Genomic DNA, 20122 nt, shown 5'->3' with positions numbered 1-20122 from the left:
AGCGGTTCTCAACCTTTTTCTTGAGAGGTATCCCTTCAAACTTTCGCGTTAATTCAGGTACCCCTCTTGAAGTAGGCTTCCAAGCCATTTGAAAATACAATTCAAAGCCTTCTGCATGGAGCTTCTGAACCTCTTGAAAGAAGGCCTCTGCATCTCTTGATAAGAGGCTTCTGAGCATCTTGTAGAGAGACTTTCGATCCTCTCGAAAGGCGGCCTTCGAGCCACTTAAAATGTTAAAATAAGGCCTCTTTAGTATCTTGAAAGGACGCTTCTGAACCTCTTGAGCGTAGAATTCCGAGCTTTTTGAAGGGAGGCTTCCGAGCCTCTTGAAAGAAGGCTTCCGAGCCTCTTGAAAGCAGGCTTTCGAGCCTCTTGAAAGGAGGTTTCCGAGCCTCTTAAAAGCAGGCTTCCGAGCCTCTTGAAAGGAGGCTTCCGAGCCACTTGAAAGAAGGCTTGCGAGCCACTTGAAAGGAGGCTTCCGAGCCTCTTGAAAGGAGGCTTCCGAGCCTCTTGAAAGGAGGCTCCCAAGTCTCTTGAAAGGAGGCTTCCGAACCTCTTGAAAGGAGACTCCCAAGCCTCTTGAAAGGAGACTCCCAAGCCTCTTGAAAGAAGGCTTCCAAGCCTCTTGAAAGAAGGCTTCCAAGCCTCTTGAAAGGAGGCTCCCAAGCCTTTTGAAAGGTGGCTCCCAAGCCTCTTGAAAGGTGGCTTCCAAGCCTCTTGAAAGGAGGCTTCCGAGCCTCTTGAAAGGAGGCTTCCAAGCCTCTTGAAAGGAGGCTTCCGAGCCTCTTTAAAGGAGGCTTCCGAGCCTCTTTAAAGGAGGCTTCCGATCCTCTTGAAATGAGGCTTCCGAGTCTCTTGAAAGGAGGCTTCCGAGCCTTTTGAAAGGAGGCTTCCGAGCCTCTTGAAAGGAGGCTTCCGAGCCTCTTGAAAGGAGGCTTCCGAGCCTCTTGAAAGAAGGCTTCCGAGCCTCTTGGAAAAAGGCTTCCGAGCCTCTTGAAAGGAGGCTTCCGAATCTCTTGGAAGGAGACTCCAAAGCCTCTTGAAAGAAGGCTTCCAAGCCTCTTGAAAGAAGGCTTCCAAGCCTCTTGAAAGAAGGCTTCCAAGCCTCTTGAAAGAAGGCTTCCAAGCCTCTTGAAAGAAGGCTTCCAAGCCTCTTGAAAGAAGGCTTCCAAGCCTCTTAAAAGAAGGCTTCCAAGCCTCTTGAAAGGAGGCTCCCAAGCCTCTTGAAAGGTGGCTCCCAAGCCTCTTGAAAGGAGGCTCCCAAGCCTCTTGAAAGGAGGCTCCCAAGCCTCTTGAAAGGAGGCTCCCAAGCCTCTTGAAAGGAGGCTCCCAAGCCTCTTGAAAGGAGGCTCCCAAGCCTCTTGAAAGGAGGCTCTCAAGCCTCTCGAAAGGAGGCTCCCAAGCCTCTTGAAAGGAGGCACCCAAGCCTCTTGAAAGAAGGCTCCCAAGCCTCTTGAAAGGAGGCTCCCAAGCTTCTTTAAAGGAGGCTCCCAAGCCTCTTGAAAGGAGGCTCCCAAGCCTCTTGAAAGGAGGCTCCCAAGCCTCTTGAAAGGAGACTCCCAAGCCTCTTGAAAGGAGACTCCCAAGCCTCTTGAAAGGAGGCTCCCAAGCCTCTTGAAAGGAGGCTCCCAAGCCTCTTGACAGGAGGCTCCCAAGCCTCTTGAAAGGAGGCTCCCAAGCCTCTTGAAAGGAGGCTTCCATGCCTCTTGAAAGGAGGCTCCCAAGCCTCTTGAAAGGAGGCTCCCAAGCCTCTTGAAAGGAGGCTCCCAAGCCTCTTGAAAGGAGGTTCCCAAGCCTCTTGAAAGGAGGCTCCCAAGCCTCTTGAAAGGAGGCTCCCAAGCCTCTTGAAAGGAGGCTCCCAAGCCTCTTGAAATGAGGCTCCCAAGCCTCTTGAAAGGAGGCTCACAAGCCTCTTGGACGGAGGCTCCTAAGCCTCTTGAAAGGAGGCTCCCAAGCCTCTTGAAAGGAGGCTTCCAAGCCTCTTGAAAGGAGGCTCCCAAGCCTCTTGAAAGGAGGCTCCCAAGCCTCTTGAAAAGAGGCTCCCAAGCCTCTTGAAAGGAGGCTCCCAAGCCTCTTGAAAGGAGGCTCCCAAGCCTCTTGAAAGGAGGCTCCCAAGCCTCTTGAAAGGAGGCTCCCAAGCCTCTTTAAAGGAGGCTCCCAAGCCTCTTGAAAGGAGGCTCCCAAGCCTCTTGAAAGGAGGCTCCCAAGCCTCTTGAAAGGAGGCTCCCAAGCCTCTTGAAAGGAGGCTCCCAAGCCTCTTGAAAGGAGGCTCCCAAGCCTCTTGAAAGGAGGCTCCCAAGCCTCTTGAAAGGAGGTTTCCGAGCCTCTTGAAAGGAGGCTTCCAAGCCTCTTGAAAGGAGGCTTCCAAGCCCCTTGAAAGGAGGCTTCCTAGCCCTTTGAAAGGAGGCTTCCGAGCCTCTTGAAAGGAGGCTTCCGAGCCTCTTGAAAGGAGGCTTCCGAGCCTCTTGAAAGGAGCTTTCCGAGCCTTTTGAAAAGAACCTTCCTTTTGTTTTCTTTTTATTGTTAATTTTGATGGAATAACAGTTCTTCACTATTATTTTATTCGAATTACCTTAGACGCGATATTTTGTACATTATGACCGTTATGACCAATTTAGCGCAAAATAAATGCAAAGATTAAACGGTGAGCCAAGTGGTTACAGATTATTTCGGAATGTAACACAAGAATCGTTCATCTTAAAATGATGTGACATTCTTTCAAACTTGTATGGTAGAACATCCAGGAAAGTAGCTCGTTCTTCAAATTTGTGCTAAAAAGGTAAAATCGTTTGTTATTATAAATGTTTTAAAGTAAAATTAATGCAAAGACCACTCATTAAACCAAGGTAGCTCCCAAGAGAATCTTCGAGAAGTTTTCCAGGAAAGTGCTTGTTCTAGAAATTATTCCTTAAAAGCAGCGACTTTTTCTAAGTAGTTTGCTTTGTAATAGAAATCTGTAGGCGGCATCAATGCGGTTCATTCCACGAGTTTGCTAATTTTTCCATTTCTCACAATTAGATTGAGTATATATTTTGACCACTTGCTCAAAATGACATGAATTTTCAAGCAATGGATGTTATACGCATGTATGTTGACTTGATCGCCTGCGTCAGTTGGAATTTCATTTATCTGAAGCTCAATTTTTTCATATAAAAACTTGTTATTACTTTGCATATTAGTGATAAAATTACTCCAAAATTCATTCTGGGGTGATAAGAACAGGATATTAATGCAAAACGATGTGGACCTACCGGGATTACTATCAAAGGTCGTTTTAAAAATGATAAGCTACTATTGGCGTGCGATAAAAGCAAAAATGCATTATACCGACAGAAAATGATAAGACATCAAAATGTAAGAATCTGTCCTCTCGGTTGTTCTTGTTCACGCAGGCACAGTTTCAGTTTCATGTGATTGCCACTTTAGAACATAAATTAAAAGTTGACCCATTTATCACTGAGCGCCCGAACATTTTAGTTGGATTACACCAACAACCGTTTCAGTTTCGAAAGCGCCCCTTCAAAATTGAATCGACTGATTGGTTGGCGGGTTCGCACACGGATTGAGGTTAGAGTCGTGAGTGGACATCCCAATATACGGGGCGTGAGTGTCCACTTGTGCACAGCTGGTTGGAGAAACGGTTCTCTATCTCTGGCGTGAGCGACAAGCCGTGGACAAATAAATGAGGAAATCCCTTGACAGTCAACACGGCGGCAAAATCTCAAAGGGATCGCGAGAGGGCCCTGCTGTGCCGGTGCTGTGTTTGAGTTTTTCATAATTTTCAACCCCAACGTAATTGAGCAAACAGCTAAAAAATGGAGATCGTGCGGTGGCAACTAATTATGTGAAAAAAAAAAATGGTCGTATGGGCGGTGGATTTCTGGGGTTTACGGAAAGGGCGAAAATCGTGCCAAAGGGTTAGACAGTATACCATGGTCATATTATAGCTGACGAGAACAGATGCAACCCACTGTGGGATGCACTAATCGGATACTCGTTATCACAAAACGGTTAAATGCAAAGTCACGAGGGCACGATATATTGGTCGAGCTTATAGGAGATGACGAACGGCGAAAAGAAAGCGATTATCACCTTTAGACAGGATAGTTATTTGTTAATTTTCTCTACCAATTTTGCCGGTTATATTTGTTTTTGAAGAGATATCTACTGTTTAGCATTTCAAGAGTATACTTAAAAAAATGTTACTTTTACCGCGGAGACAAGATGACGTAGTCAGTGCCATACTAATCCTTAAAATCATAAATCAAACAAAAAAGTTTGTTTTTTGTACTCATACTTCACCGATTAGTTCGCTATAAGTTGTGTTTACGAGGAGCCTAGGCCCACACTCAAATACGTAATGTATTACATTTCGAATCTATCTTATGTATAAAAATGAAATGGTCTGTGTTCGTATCCGCATAACTCGAAAACGGCTGGATGGATTTTTTTCATTTCTTCAGCAGATATGTTCGTTACCGTTTCCGACGGGTTTATATGATACTTCCTCATGCAAAAACTCCGAGTAAGGTTGTGCAAATCGTGAAAAACTAAAATTAGGAAATTTCACATCAGCATTTTTGCCTACTACGCAGGACAACGTCTGCCGGGTCGACTAGTTTAAAATAAAAAGTTACCAACAATATTTCGGTAGGGACACGGCAGGTATTTCCGTCCATCGTCGTAGGGGCTAAAACCAACGAAAGCAACGTACACGCTAACTTTCATTTACTCAGTGACTGAGTACAATTGTATTGCCTTCTCTTTTCTTCACACGGAAATTTTACTCAGTTTCCGCCAAAAGCAGGACAACTCATAGCTATGAGTAGTGCCGCTTTTGACGGAAACTGAGTAAAATTTCCATGAGAAAAAAAGAGATAGCAATACAATTTTACTCAGTCTCTGAGTAAGTGAAAGTTAGAGTGTACATTTGCTTGAACTCCACTATGGCAGAACGTTTCTCCGGAACTTACGATTTGGTACGTATGAGTTTTACAAAAAAGCGTCTCTTTTATTGGTTTTCGAGACTATGACGAACAGGCGAAAATACCTGCCGTGTCCCTATATGGTATTCATCAACAACTACTGTCACATCGTTCCTTGCATTATCCATCTCATACAACAAAATAACAGTTACTAGGTTTTACAGTGTAACGCACGTGGTGAAAACAGGCGAAGGATCTCCTGCCGGCTGATTGATGACGTGATGAATGAAAATTTTGGCAGTCTACTCTTTCTTGAAATCTTAGGTCTACCCTTCTGTATACATGCAACGCGCATTTTACGTTTCACTTGAGATGTTTCTGCGGTTGGGTAGAAAATGCGTTGATACAGTTTGGAGTCTTGCCAGGGAAAAGTTAAATAAGTATTAGACTAACTGCTTTGTCGATTCAACTGTTTCGTTCGGCGTCCGTCTGTTAAACAACCCAGATGAGCTGTCGCAATTCTCAGGTCGCAATGAAAAATATCTAGCGTGTAATTCAAGGTCGTTTTGTCATGATTCGCTGGTTTTCTAATTGATTGTTTCTTTTCTGTTCAATTTCAGGTTCTATCGGCTTTGGATATCCTGCAACCACCGCATTTGGACTTTTTCCAGGAGATGTATCCTTTTTCAAAAACAAATCACACTTTTTTTTACCATTCCCATATGCACATTAAAACTTCAAGTTTAAAACCATCAGCATTGTTCTCACACTCACAAGTAATCATTCGTTAATCGAACTTTCGTTTGGCAGTATCATATAAAGGGAAACAGCACTACACTTTGGAATCTGGCTACAATAACAAGTGGTCTTCCATGCAAATAATCATTTGCCGTTAAATGCCAGTCTCAACGAGTTCAGCTGGATGGAAATTGGCTGTAGTTTTGACTAAAATAAATAAACAGCAGTCTTGACTGTTTCTATCTCGCACTGTTCCTAATTGGATTTTGATAATAGCAGATTGAGGCGAAGAAATAAGAGCTTGAGTTATGAATAATTGGGTTACAATCGTCTTTGACAGTTTTTTTTTTTATTTCTAAGCAAATATTTTTTTATTTTAAATTTAAATTATTTCACATTCGATTATGTATTTAAAATCAAATTGTTTTCCTGTAATAATACAAGATATAATACAAGATATTTGGGTGCAAATCTTGATTTTCTATTGTTCTCCTAACTTAATTCAAGTATTGCCACACTTTCAACACGAACATCAAAAGAAACTGCTGTTTTTTTCATCTTGGAATATTCTCGTCAGCAACCGCAGCCAAGTAAACTATGTGTTCTACAAAAGTTGAACCATCTTACCTCGTTTAATACTGTTCACTCCACAATTACTAGAACAAGAAGATAGAACTTTTCAGGGTCCCGAAAGCGGTGAAACGTGATTGAGTTAACAAGCTTTTAACAGTTCATGCTGCAGCACAAACATGGTGGTAAAGCCCTTCCGGATGGATCCTCACAACACAGCAGCGTGTCAAAGCTGTTGTAATTCTTCACTACATGAGATATTCTTCAGAACTTTGCTGTGTTGTGTATTTGCAACAAACTTATCTCTAAGATGCATCTCATGTTTGCAGTCAGGGTGCAACAGCGAGTTGACACATGGTTGTATTCCGTGAATACTTTCTTGGTATTTAAGTTTCAGTCTTCAGTTTGGGACATAATTTATTTGGTTCACATGGCTGTTATTAGATGACATTGAAATGTAACCAGTAAATAAGATGCATTTCTATTATGATGTAAATAAGATAATTTTTTTGTTGGTTTTAATTATTTCAACTCTGCTGTTCGTTTGTTTTGATAAAAAGATTGTTAAAAAATTGTGAAGCGATTGGCATAATGAAAATTAATTACTAATTACGTTTTAAACCGTTTCCAAACATATTTCATTTATTTAGCTTACATTTCGGATTATCAAACGTAATAAATGACCATCAACAAACTAGATGGCTCATAATACCCTGATCTCTTATATTAGTGATGCGACGCCATTCCTTTCCCCGTTACCATAGATCGGGCGAGGTTACCTATGGAACTGAGCAAATCTCGGGTACTTATTCAAAAGGACGTATGTGATTTTGTAAACAAAGATTCAAGCGTCGATTTGTCCAATCTGATAGCACTCCCACGCAAACTAACACAACAGACAGATAGGGGAAGCCTTCGGCTACCTGTTGGTGGTGTTGGTTTGTGTGGGAGTGCCATCAGATTGGACAAATCGACGTTTGAATCTTTGTTTACAAAATCACATACGTCCTTTTGAATAAGTACCCGAGAAATAGAGAATTGGTACAAAATAAAGCGGTAAATGGAAAACTTATCCCAACCGCTTTTCAGTGGTTGTTAACATATTTGCGTAATGCAAGCAAGCAAGCAAGCCAGTAGCATATGACTCAGAATGTTGGATATTGCATAGTGCAGTTGAGTCGGTAGATTTTTTATTGTACATAGGTGAAGAAATGTCACAGGTGCATAGGAAATGCGAAATAGAAATGATGTTAATGAACATTTTTCGCTTAAGTTTTCAAAAGGACCTAAGTTAAATTTTTTTCATGAATTAATTTGAATAGCGCAATCAACAGAACAACATGAAAGTTATTGATTGCAGTATTCAAATTAATTCATGAAAAAAATGTTACTTAGGTCCTTTTGAAAAGTTAAGCGAGATTTGTTCTATAATGTATCATTGTTAGCTACGATTGGTCAACTAATGATTATTCATTATTTGATTTATTCATTGATTATAATTCAATGAACAAAAAAATAATCTTCTGAACTTGGTCATGGTTCCGAGTATGTACATCTGTGTCAGAGTATAATCAGGATTTATCTATTTATGGTTCCACTAAAACAAAAACCTTGTCGCATTACCGAAAACATTATCGAATGAGGAATTTATCAGGATTTTATTCTCTGGAATTCATTGACATACATTTAAAAAAACATTTTCAGAGGAAATTTGTTCGGCATTTCTTCGGGAACTTATTCAGAAGTTCCTTAGTAAAATCTTCTTCGCAATTCCCTCGAAGAATTTTTCGCAATTTGCTCGGCAAATTCTTCGATATTTCTTCGGAAAATTCTTTAGAAGTTCCTAGAAAAAATCTTCAGGATTTTATTGGCATATGTGTCTTTATTTTTTCGGCAAATTCTTCAATATTTGTTCAAGAAACTCTACATAATTTTCTTTAGTATTTCCTCGGAAAATTCTTCGTAATTTAATCGACAAATTCTTCAAAATTTCCTCGATCAATCCTTCGTGATTTCTCCTAGAAATATGTGGACTAAAAATTTTCTATTATTTATAGATCAGCGACGCGCCGATGCAAAAATGTCGGCGCCAGTGGGCGGTGTGGTAAGAAGGAGCACACTTCTAGTTACATATTGAAAAAAATTCTAGATTTGTGATTAAGTTTTGAAAAAAAAGCTATCTGCCAATTAGTCCCTTACCACCGTAATGATATTTCTTAACACTGGGTCGGCCTATCGATTTCACTCTAAAATTATAAGTTGAAACAATTTAGAGAAAACTTTACATCTCTACACTAATTTTGAAAACCATCCATGTCAGGGATGCTCTAGCACTTCCAAAGAACAATGGCTTAGGGTCATTTGGTCGTACACCCAGGTTTTTTTACACGGTTTGGTTTTGGTCGTTTAAGACCTTCAGCGTCAATGAACTAATAAGTTAACCCCACGAAAAAATTTACAAAAAATCAAAGAAAATTCAGGGAGTATTTAAAAAACTGTGAAAGTTCAGGTTAACCGAGAAATTAATGAAATCCAACCGTGTGAAAAAAAACTGGGTGTATACCAGTATGTCAAAAGGATCATTTAGCCGAATGCCGAATGCCTTTTGGCAGAATTGTTGAAATTTGATCCCTTGTTAAGCATGTTAAGTAATAGAAGTAAAAATAAGTATAGTAAGAAGTGTGTAGTGAGAAATGAGAAGTAAGAGATGATAAAAAGAAATAGGAAGAAGGAAGATCGAAGAGAAGAAAGCAAGAAAGAAAACAGGAGAGAAAGAGAAAAAAAAACTAAAGAATGTAGAAAGACGAACGAAGCGAGAAGGTAAAAGGAATGTCATTTTAGAGTTACATCGATTTAAAAAAAATCACTTCTTCTTCTTCTTCATTGGCATTACATCCCCACACTGGGACATTGCCGCCTCGCAGCTTAGTGTTCATTAAGCACTTCCACAGTTATTAACTGCGAGGTTTCTAAGCCAGGATACCATTTCTGCATTCGTATATCATGAGGCTAACACGATGATACTTTTATGCCCAGGGTAGTCGAGACAATTTCCAATCCGAAAATTGCCTAGACCGGCACCGGGAATCGAACCCAGCCACCCTCAGCATGGTCTTGCTTTGTAGCCGCGCATCTTACCGCACGGCTAAGGAGGGCCCCAATCAATGAAAATAAAAAAAATTAAGCCCTCATCAACAATTCTTGAAAAACTCAGTATGCAGAGTGGCTTAGAAATACCATAACTGTATGCCCATCAAGTTTCATTCGATTATGAGATGGTGCTGCCAGCTCCATAGAAGGGTTGGCGCGAAATTCGTCAATGGTGAAGCTCAGAGCAGAAAAGAAAAGAGGAAACAAGAATGAAGGAAGAATCAAGAAGGATCTGTTTCTCACTCTGCAATTCTCATTTTCTTCATTCCTCACTTCTCACTCATGACTACTCCAGGGGTGTCTCGTGGGCTTTTGGTATACCCGTTCTACCATCCTGCTTAAAAAAATTGGTGGTTTTCAATGAAAGTTGTACAAATAATCTATTATTACAACCTTTTCTTGTACAACTCAACAAATTATTTAAAAACCCTGATTAATCCACCTAGCGGTGATGGAGCCTTTCTCGTGCATTATTATAGTATTTTGGCCATAACTTCCGAGCGCATAGTCCGATTTGGCCAATTTTCAATAGGAAACAATGGTATAGTATCCTGCGTCGAATGCAACTGAGTCGATCGGTATATAACATAATGGGTCTCCGGGCCTTCTATAAAATGTTTGTTTTTGGAGCGATCATATAGCCTTTACGTATACTTAGTACACGAGAAAGGCAAAAAAAAAACAATTTAAATCAAATGTTTCTTTAGTGTCTCTATTAAGGAGACTTTCAGCCCTAGGCTGGCTCGTCTTCGATATAAATAGAAAGAATTTGCAAAACAATGAACAGCCTATTGATCTCTTTTGTTCCAAAAATGTTTTGAACTGAGATGCACTTAAAATTTTGAACTCCCGCAAGTCGTCCGAAATCTTACTTGGTGACAGTTGGCGATAGCTGGATATTGCTCAGGATGGAGATCTTCCAAATCGGATTTTCCACCATTCGGGGTGCACATAACCATTATTAATATCATCATCATTTGATACGACCCCAGATTGTGGCCACCAATGAATCACATTTAGAGCTGAAATGATTTCCAGTTATTAAATTTTGGCAAATTTAGTGAAAAATACACCTTTATTATATATTTAGCTGATGTCCAGTTTTGATTGATTTTGATTATTCGTAGAAAAGCATAATTTTTCTCTCAACTCAAACAATAATTTATTATTACTGTTGATGCTGAATTGTTTTTGATTTACCTATATTCAGCAGAAAAAAAGTAAAAACAAATCGTTCGCAATCATCGGAGTATGAGCGGAAGCGCGTGCGTGGTGCGCCTTTAGTTCGGCAAAGCACAGTCCGAAACTCCGACCGAGTCTAAACCAAAGGTACGATTTACAATATTTAAGGAAGGACGGATCTTAGGATTTTAGATCAGGGAATTTCAGCTGCTCATCCGTGTATTAGTCGTCGTGCTCGAGGAATGGTTCTTCCGATTAGCCAGAGTAACGTAGATCTACGAAACAGAGAGGCAGAGAGAAAGAGAGAGATTTTGATGCCAGCAAAACAAAGGAAACTATAAATGGCCTGCATATAGACCACATCACGATCCCCAAATTTGGTCATCTTTGAACATGTTGCAACAGTGTCCGGTATATGAACCACAACATTTTGAACCAAAATTCATCATAAAACTACATCTCCTTAAGGTCACTCCTCACAAAATCCAAATTTAAAAGTACTCGCGTTTTCAAGGACACACCACTCAATTGGCGCTTTGACGTCGCATGAAGAAGAAGAAGCAGAAAAATGATAATCGAAAAAATCTCCACGGGAAACCATACGAAGGAGTTTTTAAAACTCTTCTCAAACATTCTAAAAGCAATTTAATTAAAAGCGGTAAGCAGTACGGGGTTGGACTTTTCTTCTACTATATAATAAACGCAATATGTATTTCTATTCAAAATTTTATTTTGTAATATTACACTTAAAACACAGTATGGGCTCAAACTGCGGCCAATGTAATTTGATGTAGTGTAAATTATTGTCATTGTTTAAATTTCATTGAATATAATGTTTATGTATCATATCAAATCATTCTGCATCATGCACACTTAGTGTTGTATCTCGTATTCTGAAAACCTTTGATATTCGTCAGTTCGAATTGAAATCGTATTCATACAATAGTTCATACAATTAGAAGCTGAGAAAAGTGCACTAAGATTAAAGAAAACAATAACGTTCTTCGAGGGAGATCTTAGGGGTCATCTCAGTATACTTAAGGAAATTAAAATAAATTCATTATTTAATCATAAAGACTGGATGAATACGAAATACAACTTTGAACGACTATTCAATGTGATGGAGCCTAGTCGCACTGAGTGGGAATCAGAGGGACCTAGTATTCAACCAGGCTCATATTTTATACAGATAGATCAAAATTAAATAATAGTGTAGGAGCTGGTCTAACAGGCCCTGGAGTAAATATATCTGTTTCAATGGGTAAATGGCCAACCGTGTTTCAAGCAGAAATACAGGCAATTATTCAGTGCACTACCGTTTGCTTACGACGTAACTACAGATATGCAAATATATGTATTTTTTCTGACAGTTTAGCTGCGCTAAAAGCGCTGAAATCAGTGACTTGCTCATCAAGATTAGTTTGGGAATGCATTCAATCACTCCAACAGGTGGCTCAAAATAATACATTGAATTTATTTTGGGTTCCTGGGCACTGTGGAGTTGAAGGTAATGAAAAAGCTGACTTGTTAGCAAGAGAAGGATCTTCCAAACTATTTGTCGGTCCAGAACCATTATGTGGCATTTCGGAATGTACTCTTAAAATGGAACTAAAGAACTGGGAAAAACTGAAAATAAATGCAATCTGGAATAATACAAGGACAGCACGACAATCAAGGAGATTCATAACTCCAAATGCAACAATAACTAAAAAGGTTTTGAGCTTATCAAAAAAGGACTTATGTACATTCAGTGGGCTAATAACAGGTAACTGTACCAGTAAATACTATTTAAAACAACTTGGGGAGCTTGAAGACGATATCTGTCGTTTCTGTAACTTTGAGATTGAAACTTCGGAACATTTACTTTGTGATTGTACAGCACTTTTTCATAGAAGAAGAAAAATTTTTGAGAAGGTTTTTATTGAACCCTCAGATGTTTGGATAACTTCTCCCAACAAGGCAATATACTTCATTCGTTTAATTATACCTTACTGGGATAATAATCATAGTCAGTAAGTTCAAATCACTCTTCAATAGTGTTTTAGACTATCTGACTTCTACTATACATTAAAAAGGGGCCAGCCACAATAGATCAAATATCTGGTCGCAGTGGATATTGTACCCGACAGGAAAAAAAAATGATTGGGTGACAACTGTTTATGATATTTGTTATTCGCCTCCCGCAACAATGACATTTGTAATTCATATTTTTAACCTGTCTAATTCAGAAGTTATTTTTGATGCATTTTGGACTGGTAGTACTTAAAATTCAGCAACAGAAGTATAAATCTAGACCAACATTTGAAAAGGGCGTAACAGCCAAAAAATATTCCTTCTGATTCTTCGTCTATATACAGAGCTATATATGTAGACAAAGAATCAGAAGGAATAAATTTTGGTACCTTAGTCAGTTACCATCCACTATTAAGATCTTACCATGGCTGGAACTCAACTTATCTTTTACAGTAAATCCGAAACATCTCGGCGAGCATCTCTTCTTCTCTTTTGCGTTTGTTTCTCACCAGCCCAAGATTAGGATCCAAACAGTCGAGCGCATGTGTAGTATTGTCTTTGGTGATGCTGGCACTACTGATTAATCTCGGAGAATCTTGGGTTCCTGCTCCGAACGCCGTTGTAAAAAACCTGTTTGTATTCACCTTGGTTCGTATGAACCATAACATATTGAACTGATTTTTGGGATGTTCATGCACAAATATTGTAGCATGTTTCCTAATAAATTAGTCCCCACTTGAAGTTTGCTTTAAAATCGAAATAAAATATTAAAAAAGTAGGCCTCCCCAGTGATAAATTAAATGGATGCTCCTCATCAGAAAGAAAACTTGCATTATTTACGTAACGCTGGGTAAAGGGGGATTTGTGACGTAGCACGATCCATTCGAAAAGTTCAGATTTTCAGACACAAAGTGTGACATAAGTGGAATTGAAAATAATCAATTTTTACATTACGTGATTAATCGATCTTATCAATTTAATGTTTTCAAAGAAAAAATATTTCGTTAGTTTTTAAATGTCAAAGAATTTTAGTTTTCAGCGGAAGAAAACATCGAATCGGCCACATAACGGCTAAAAATGGTTTATTTGAATTAAATAATTACGAAAATCATGTCCTTAACTACATGGTAGTTTTGCGTAAAATTAAGCTTAGTTTTATGTTTCATGTTGCTAGATAATAGCTAGAACTAACTCTTTATCTGTAATCAGGGTCAAAGGCTAAATGCTTTTAGCCAACAACACAAGGTGAATGGCAGGTATACAAAAGTTTTCAATTGTTAAGTGTGGAATTGCTAATAGAATACTGATAAATCCTCTACTTTGGCTTTTTCTGCTCAGAGAACTCAAGTAGCGAAGTAAGTCTACTGCATCCGACATTTCGACCCTTATGTTGGGCCTTCTTCAGGGAGGTTATTAAAGGGATACCACTAAATGTCTATCTCCTATTGCTCGACGTTTAGTTGTCGGGTTAATGGTTTTAGAGCTATAACTTGTCATGGATATTTGTGAGTATGATTTGATCGGGGATCTGATTTGTGATATTTTGATCGTAAAAGTAAAACAGAAATCATTTCTTGTAGGATATCCTTAGTTATGGGGTAGTGGGTAATCCAAACCAATTTTTAATCATTTAAATCGCTAAGCGAAAGTTTGGGCACAAAATTGGGAATTTTTTTGTTGGCGCTTGGTGCGAATTAGCAGAACCCCGGCCATTTGAGATTGAAATTTACAAAAATATTGTAAAAATATTGCCGTTTCACCAAACTCAAACATGGCGTCCATAGAATACTAAGTTGAAAAGAAGGCCAAGTGTTAGTAGTTGTAATGTTGAACCATTGAAGAAAAGGCACTGGTCTCTGTGTCATATAAATAACGAGCCAGTGCATATATACCAACCTGGAAATGATATTTTTTTTATATATATACTTTATTTCCGTGATAAGTTCATCATGTAAAAAATACAAATGACAATGCGTTACCTGAATTATCTCTAATTTCTATGATATCTAATATGTATAGTAGGGTCGGTGTACCGGTTATAGTGGTATTAGTGACAGGTCCAAATTGATTAATTCATAACAATTGATAGGAATATATTTCCTGTGATGTAAATATATTGGCAGAAATCTGTTCTTCTCTAATTTTCGGGAAAAATATTGTTGTCAAAATATTGTTTTCTTTTCAAAATCGCTTCCTCCATTAACTGGTACATGGACTAGCTGGTACTAGACTACTCTGCCGCTAACCGCAAGTCGAGCACATCTGTATATGGAGCCCCATATACAGATGTGCTCGACTTGCGGTTAGCGGCAGTACTGGTACAAGCTAACTTCTGTTCCTATAATAGTGAATCCCATTGGTTTTTTATGGAACTCACTATTATAGGAACGTTTCACTATTATTGGTGCAAGGGAGCCAAAAAGTTGAGGATAAATGATGTTTTTCGATGTTTTCCCGGAAAATTTGTAAACTTTTTCGCACACATTCACCTTTTTTAAGCAAGCTATGAAGTAATTTGTAAAAATCAAAATGCACTTAATCCAGCGAAAATCGAGTTTCCAGTATTACTGGTACACCACTATTACTGGCACAGCCACCCTAGTTGAATCAATATCCAAAATATTACAGCTAATCAGAAACGGTCACATAAAACATTCACAGGATCACCTAATTTCGTCGGCTACTATAGAGGCATTCCACGGGGGCATGTCAGTCGATCCTGAGCGACCATTTCGAAAATATTTGAAACTCTGCACAGTTTTTCAATTTCATCTAAATCGTCATTTTTCGATATCAAATCTTCATATTGAGTCACGACTAACTTTTCAAAAGGGTGTATGTGAAAATGGTTCAAAAATATTTAAAAAGCTGCACAGCAAAAACGGAATGTTCGATTGTTATGATTTTTTCAGCAAAGTTAGACAACTAAATGGTGATTCTTAAGAAAATGTGCACAGTAAAAAAAATTTTTTTTTTGCATTTAAAAATATCATTTTTGTCACAAAAACTCAAATATCTCAAAACCCTATCTTTTTTCGAACGTAATTTTTTAGGGAAAACGGTCCATTATATTAGCTATCTACCATAAAAATTTGTTGATGGTAAACTAATAAACAAAAAGTTATGACATTTCAAACATTCACAATTTTCACATTTAGTAAAAAATTTTTTCTGTGTAAGTTATTTCGAGAATTGCAGTTTGATGCAGATTTTATTGTTAAGGGACGTGATTTAAACAAGTTGTTTTCATGATATTTTGATTTAATTATTCATAGCATCTATAAGAAACTTAGACACGATCCAGTGTTGTGATCAAAAGTATTGATAGTGTCATAATTTTCATTGCACGTGACTGGCGAAAAATTCTTTTAATAGTGTTGAAACCTGTTGATAATAACGTTGATAGAAACATATCAGAAATGTTATTTTTAAGACAAAAGCTGCAAAATCAAAGATTTATATACACGTGTACGTCTATAGTTTACCTGCAAAAAATATACCTCTTAGAGAATAGACTTTATGATCGGGAGGAAACGGGTATCTTCAACAACAACAAATGCATGATAGGTACATACCATGACAATGCTCACGAAAAAGCAAAAAATTACTACTACTAAGGTTGTTAAAGATCTTATAGTAATTTTTTCTTCAGTCAAGCAAATGACACCAAACTAGTCAGTAAAACTTAAAAGTGATTTTGTTTATTGAAATATTACGAACAACATGAGTAGCCGCTTTCTCAACTGTTGTAGGCCGTTTGATGGAAAAAGTGTTCAAAAGAGTTACGAAATCTCACCGAAAGCACCATAGATAAACTGAAAGCGACTGGTTATGCTCCAATGTCCACATTGAATACAAATTTACGCATTTGCACGTCCTGCCGTCTAAACGTTGACAAAAGAGCAATCTGTATATCATCGGTTGAGCAGAGCGCAGGAAGTTCGAAAACGACAGCAACTGAGGAATTGCCAGATGTATCGACAACAACTGAGGAATTACCAGAAGTATTAAGTGCTGAGAGCCTTGCCACCGTACCATCAGCGAAATCTGTTTCAACAAATCAATCGGAAGATGAGTGTATCCAAAAGGTCAACATCGAACGCTTTAACGAGGGCATAGCTGGGATAAAAGTGACTCCGATCAAATGGAGTAAGATGGACTACGTTTATTACCCGGAGAAAAAATACCGTGAAATAAACGAAGCTGTACGAAGAAACCTCTTCAAATTAGGACCTGATGATGTGGAAAATACAGACTACGATGAGGTAATTATAAATATGAAGGAAAGGTTCTCGAATGCAGCCACGACAAGGAAAGAAAAATTATTGATTTTGTCGATGCTGCCAAGTTCGTGGTCTATTCAGGATGCCATTGATGAGTTCAAAACCAATAGAAATACAGTAAAAGAGGCAAAACAATTGAAGAATAACTGCCTTTCAACCAAAAATACTAGGTCTAGTACTGCATTAACAGATGAGACAAAAGAAATAGTAGTTCAATATTTTGAAGATGATGAAGTAAGTCGAGCTATGCCTGGTCAAAAGATTATGTATCAGTAAAAAAGATGGAAAGCGTCAAGCAATCCAAAAACGATTAATGATGACGACTTTGAAAGAAGCGTACACACGCTTCAAGGAAATTCACGATAATATTAAAATAGGTTTTTCCTCATTTGCAAGCCTTCGGCCAAGGCAATGTAAGCTTCTTTCCAATTCAGGAACACATAATTTGTGTGTGTGCACAACCCATGAGAATATTAATCTTATTTTACATAGTTTGAAAAGAATCAATTTAACAAAGGATATTAAAATGTTAACTGGTAGTCTTTTGTGTGAACATACAACATCAAATTGCTATCTACGATCTTGTTCGGATTGTCAAGATTCTTCATCATTGGAAAATACTTTATTCGCTGAGTTTGAAGAAAAATATTGATCAGTTATCATTTGAGCAATGGGTGACCACGGATAGGTGTGACATAGAAACTATTGTAAAACCTGTAGATGTGTGTGTGTCAGATTTTTGCTTGAAATTAGAAAGTTTAATCCCTTACGATTTCATTAAAACAGAACAATCCAGCTTTTTAAAAAATACGAAAAATACATTACAAAATGGTGAATTTTAAGTCATTTGTGATTTTTCTGAAAATTACAGCTTTGTATTGCAAGATGAAGTGCAGTCCCATCACTGGAACGTACAACAAGCTACAATTCATCCATTCGTTATTTATTTTAATGGAAGTACGCAAATTGAACACTTAAGTTTTATTATAATTTCCGAAGATTTAAGACACGATTCAGTATCCGTAAACTTGTTCATTGAAAAATGATTAACTTTTACGCGTTGATAAGCATAAAGAAGTCAAAAGATATATTTCATGTCTGATGGAGCAGCGTCGCAGTACAAAAATCGTAAGAATTTTTCGAGCCTATGTCAATTTAAATCAATGTACGGAATTGATGCAGAATGGCATTTTTTTGCTACATCACATGGCAAATGCAACAATAACTAAAAAGGTTTTGAGCTTATCAAAAAAAGACTTATGTACATTCAGTGGGCTAATAACAGGTCACTGTACCAGTAAATACTATTTAAAACAACTTGGGGAGCTGGAAGACGATATCTGTCCTTGTGATGCTATTGGAGGAACAATAAAGCGCATGGCCACAAGAGCAAGTTTAGCCAAAGAACGTGAGCATCCAATTAAAACTGCGAAAGAACTTTTTGATTGGGCAAATCGTAGAAAAGAAAAAGATTTAACCAAATTATCATTTTGTTTTACTACTGAAGAGTACGAAATAAAGGCTTCAGAGCTCAGCGAGCAATTTAATAACGCGAAAACGATCCAAGGAACCCAAAAATTTCACTGTTTCATTCCATTGTCGGAAAATAAAATTAAAGCAAAACTATACTCAAACTGTGCTGATAATAATTCAAAAGTGTTCGATATTTTAAAAATTTGAATAAAATAAATAAAAATAAGTATTAATAAACTGTTTTCATGATATCATAACCCATACCAAAATTCAAACCCAAAACTCTTAGAGTTTCTATAACAACATTGTGTAACTGCCACATTTAATTTAATACTTAGGATAATATTAATTCATTTTATTTATTTATACATATAATATTTATACATATAATATACATAATATCGATGAATACATAAATATGGAATATCATACAAACAACTTGTTTAACTCACGCAAGGCCCTTAACAATAAAATCAGCATCAAACTGCGATTCTTGAAAAAAAAAATACACGGAAATTTTTTTTGTTTACTATATGTGAAAATTGTGAAATGTTTGAAATGTCATAACTTTTTTGTTTATTAGTTTACCATCACCAAATTTTTATGGTAGATAGCTAATATAATGGACCGTTTTCCTAAAAAATTACGTTCGAAAAAGATAGGGTTTTGAGATATTTGAGTTTTTGTGACAAAATGATATTTTTAAAGGCAAAAAAATTTTTTTTACTGTGCACATTTTCTTAAGAATCACCATTTAGTTGTCTAACTTTGCTGAAAAATCATAACAATCGAACATTCCGTTTTTGCTGTGCAGCTTTTTAAATATTTTTGAACCATTTTCACATACACCCTTTTGAAAAGTTAGTCGTGACTCAATATGAAGATTTGATATCGAAAAATGACGATTTAGATGAAATTGAAAAACTGTGCAAAGTTTCAACTCAATAGAAAATCATGAATTAAAAATTTTCTTAAATTTTGATGCTGTTGCTTGGAATCGCTCTATATTGAAATAATTCACACAAAGACACATGTGTGCAGATTTATAAACCATGCATAAATGATGTAGCCTTTCTGGGGTTGGCTAGTACTATGTAATGAAATTTATTTTACATACATACATACATACGCACACGTGAAATCTATGAAAAATGACAAAAGCAATAGAATACCCACTCCATCCGTCCTACGCCTATAAAAAAGCCACACGTTACACGCATTTTCCACGGACGACGCACGAGTGTTTGCCTTTTTTTCAGCTCACAATCTTCAAAAAGTTACATTTGTTCTCGTTCCACAGTAAAATGTGGACTGAGATTGAAAGCAACTACTTCACGGTGGCTTTTATTTTCTCCAGATCCAGGTACTATAATGTACTCTTTGAAATGAAAGTAGTGGGCATTGTATATGTGAATATGCTTCATCATTTAGATGTTATTCTCCATAGTGATACATTTACCATTTTAACTGTAACACAAAGCAAAATAGAACATTTACTTATGCTCAAAGGTTACAAATTAACGTACACGACAAGTATTATTTGTTTACACTGAGCGCTGTAGCCGTGTTTTTAATAACAATCAGCAAAAACAACTATGGACAAACACCACTTATACTTTGAACACTCCGCTTCCTACGGTACGCCCAGGATGAGCTCCCAGCTCCATTTGCTTTCCCGAACCGGAACAAAGCCCAGCCATACACGCCCTTTGTGCGCTCCGCTATGTTTCGAGTGCGGGACTATGTGAGACTGGTGGTGGGAGCATGTCTACATTGCCACACCGTTTT

The 20122-nt window shown here is 37.6% G+C and overlaps 1 protein-coding gene across 1 annotated transcript in view; it reads left to right on the top strand.

Moving 5' to 3' along the window:
- The window catches only part of LOC134210939 (serine/threonine-protein kinase NLK), a 250974-nt gene that overhangs the window by 212560 nt on the left and 18292 nt on the right, over window positions 1-20122 (top strand). Inside the window, 1 exon segment of the mRNA XM_062687387.1 lies at window positions 5546-5601. Within this exon segment, the coding sequence (XP_062543371.1) occupies window positions 5546-5601 (56 nt within the window).

The sequence above is a fragment of the Armigeres subalbatus genome, chromosome 2 (assembly GCF_024139115.2).
Source record: "Armigeres subalbatus isolate Guangzhou_Male chromosome 2, GZ_Asu_2, whole genome shotgun sequence".
Classification (NCBI taxonomy): domain Eukaryota; kingdom Metazoa; phylum Arthropoda; class Insecta; order Diptera; family Culicidae; genus Armigeres; species Armigeres subalbatus.
The sequence above is the reverse complement of the archived record's forward strand: the minus strand, read 5'-3'. Positions and strand labels throughout refer to the sequence as shown.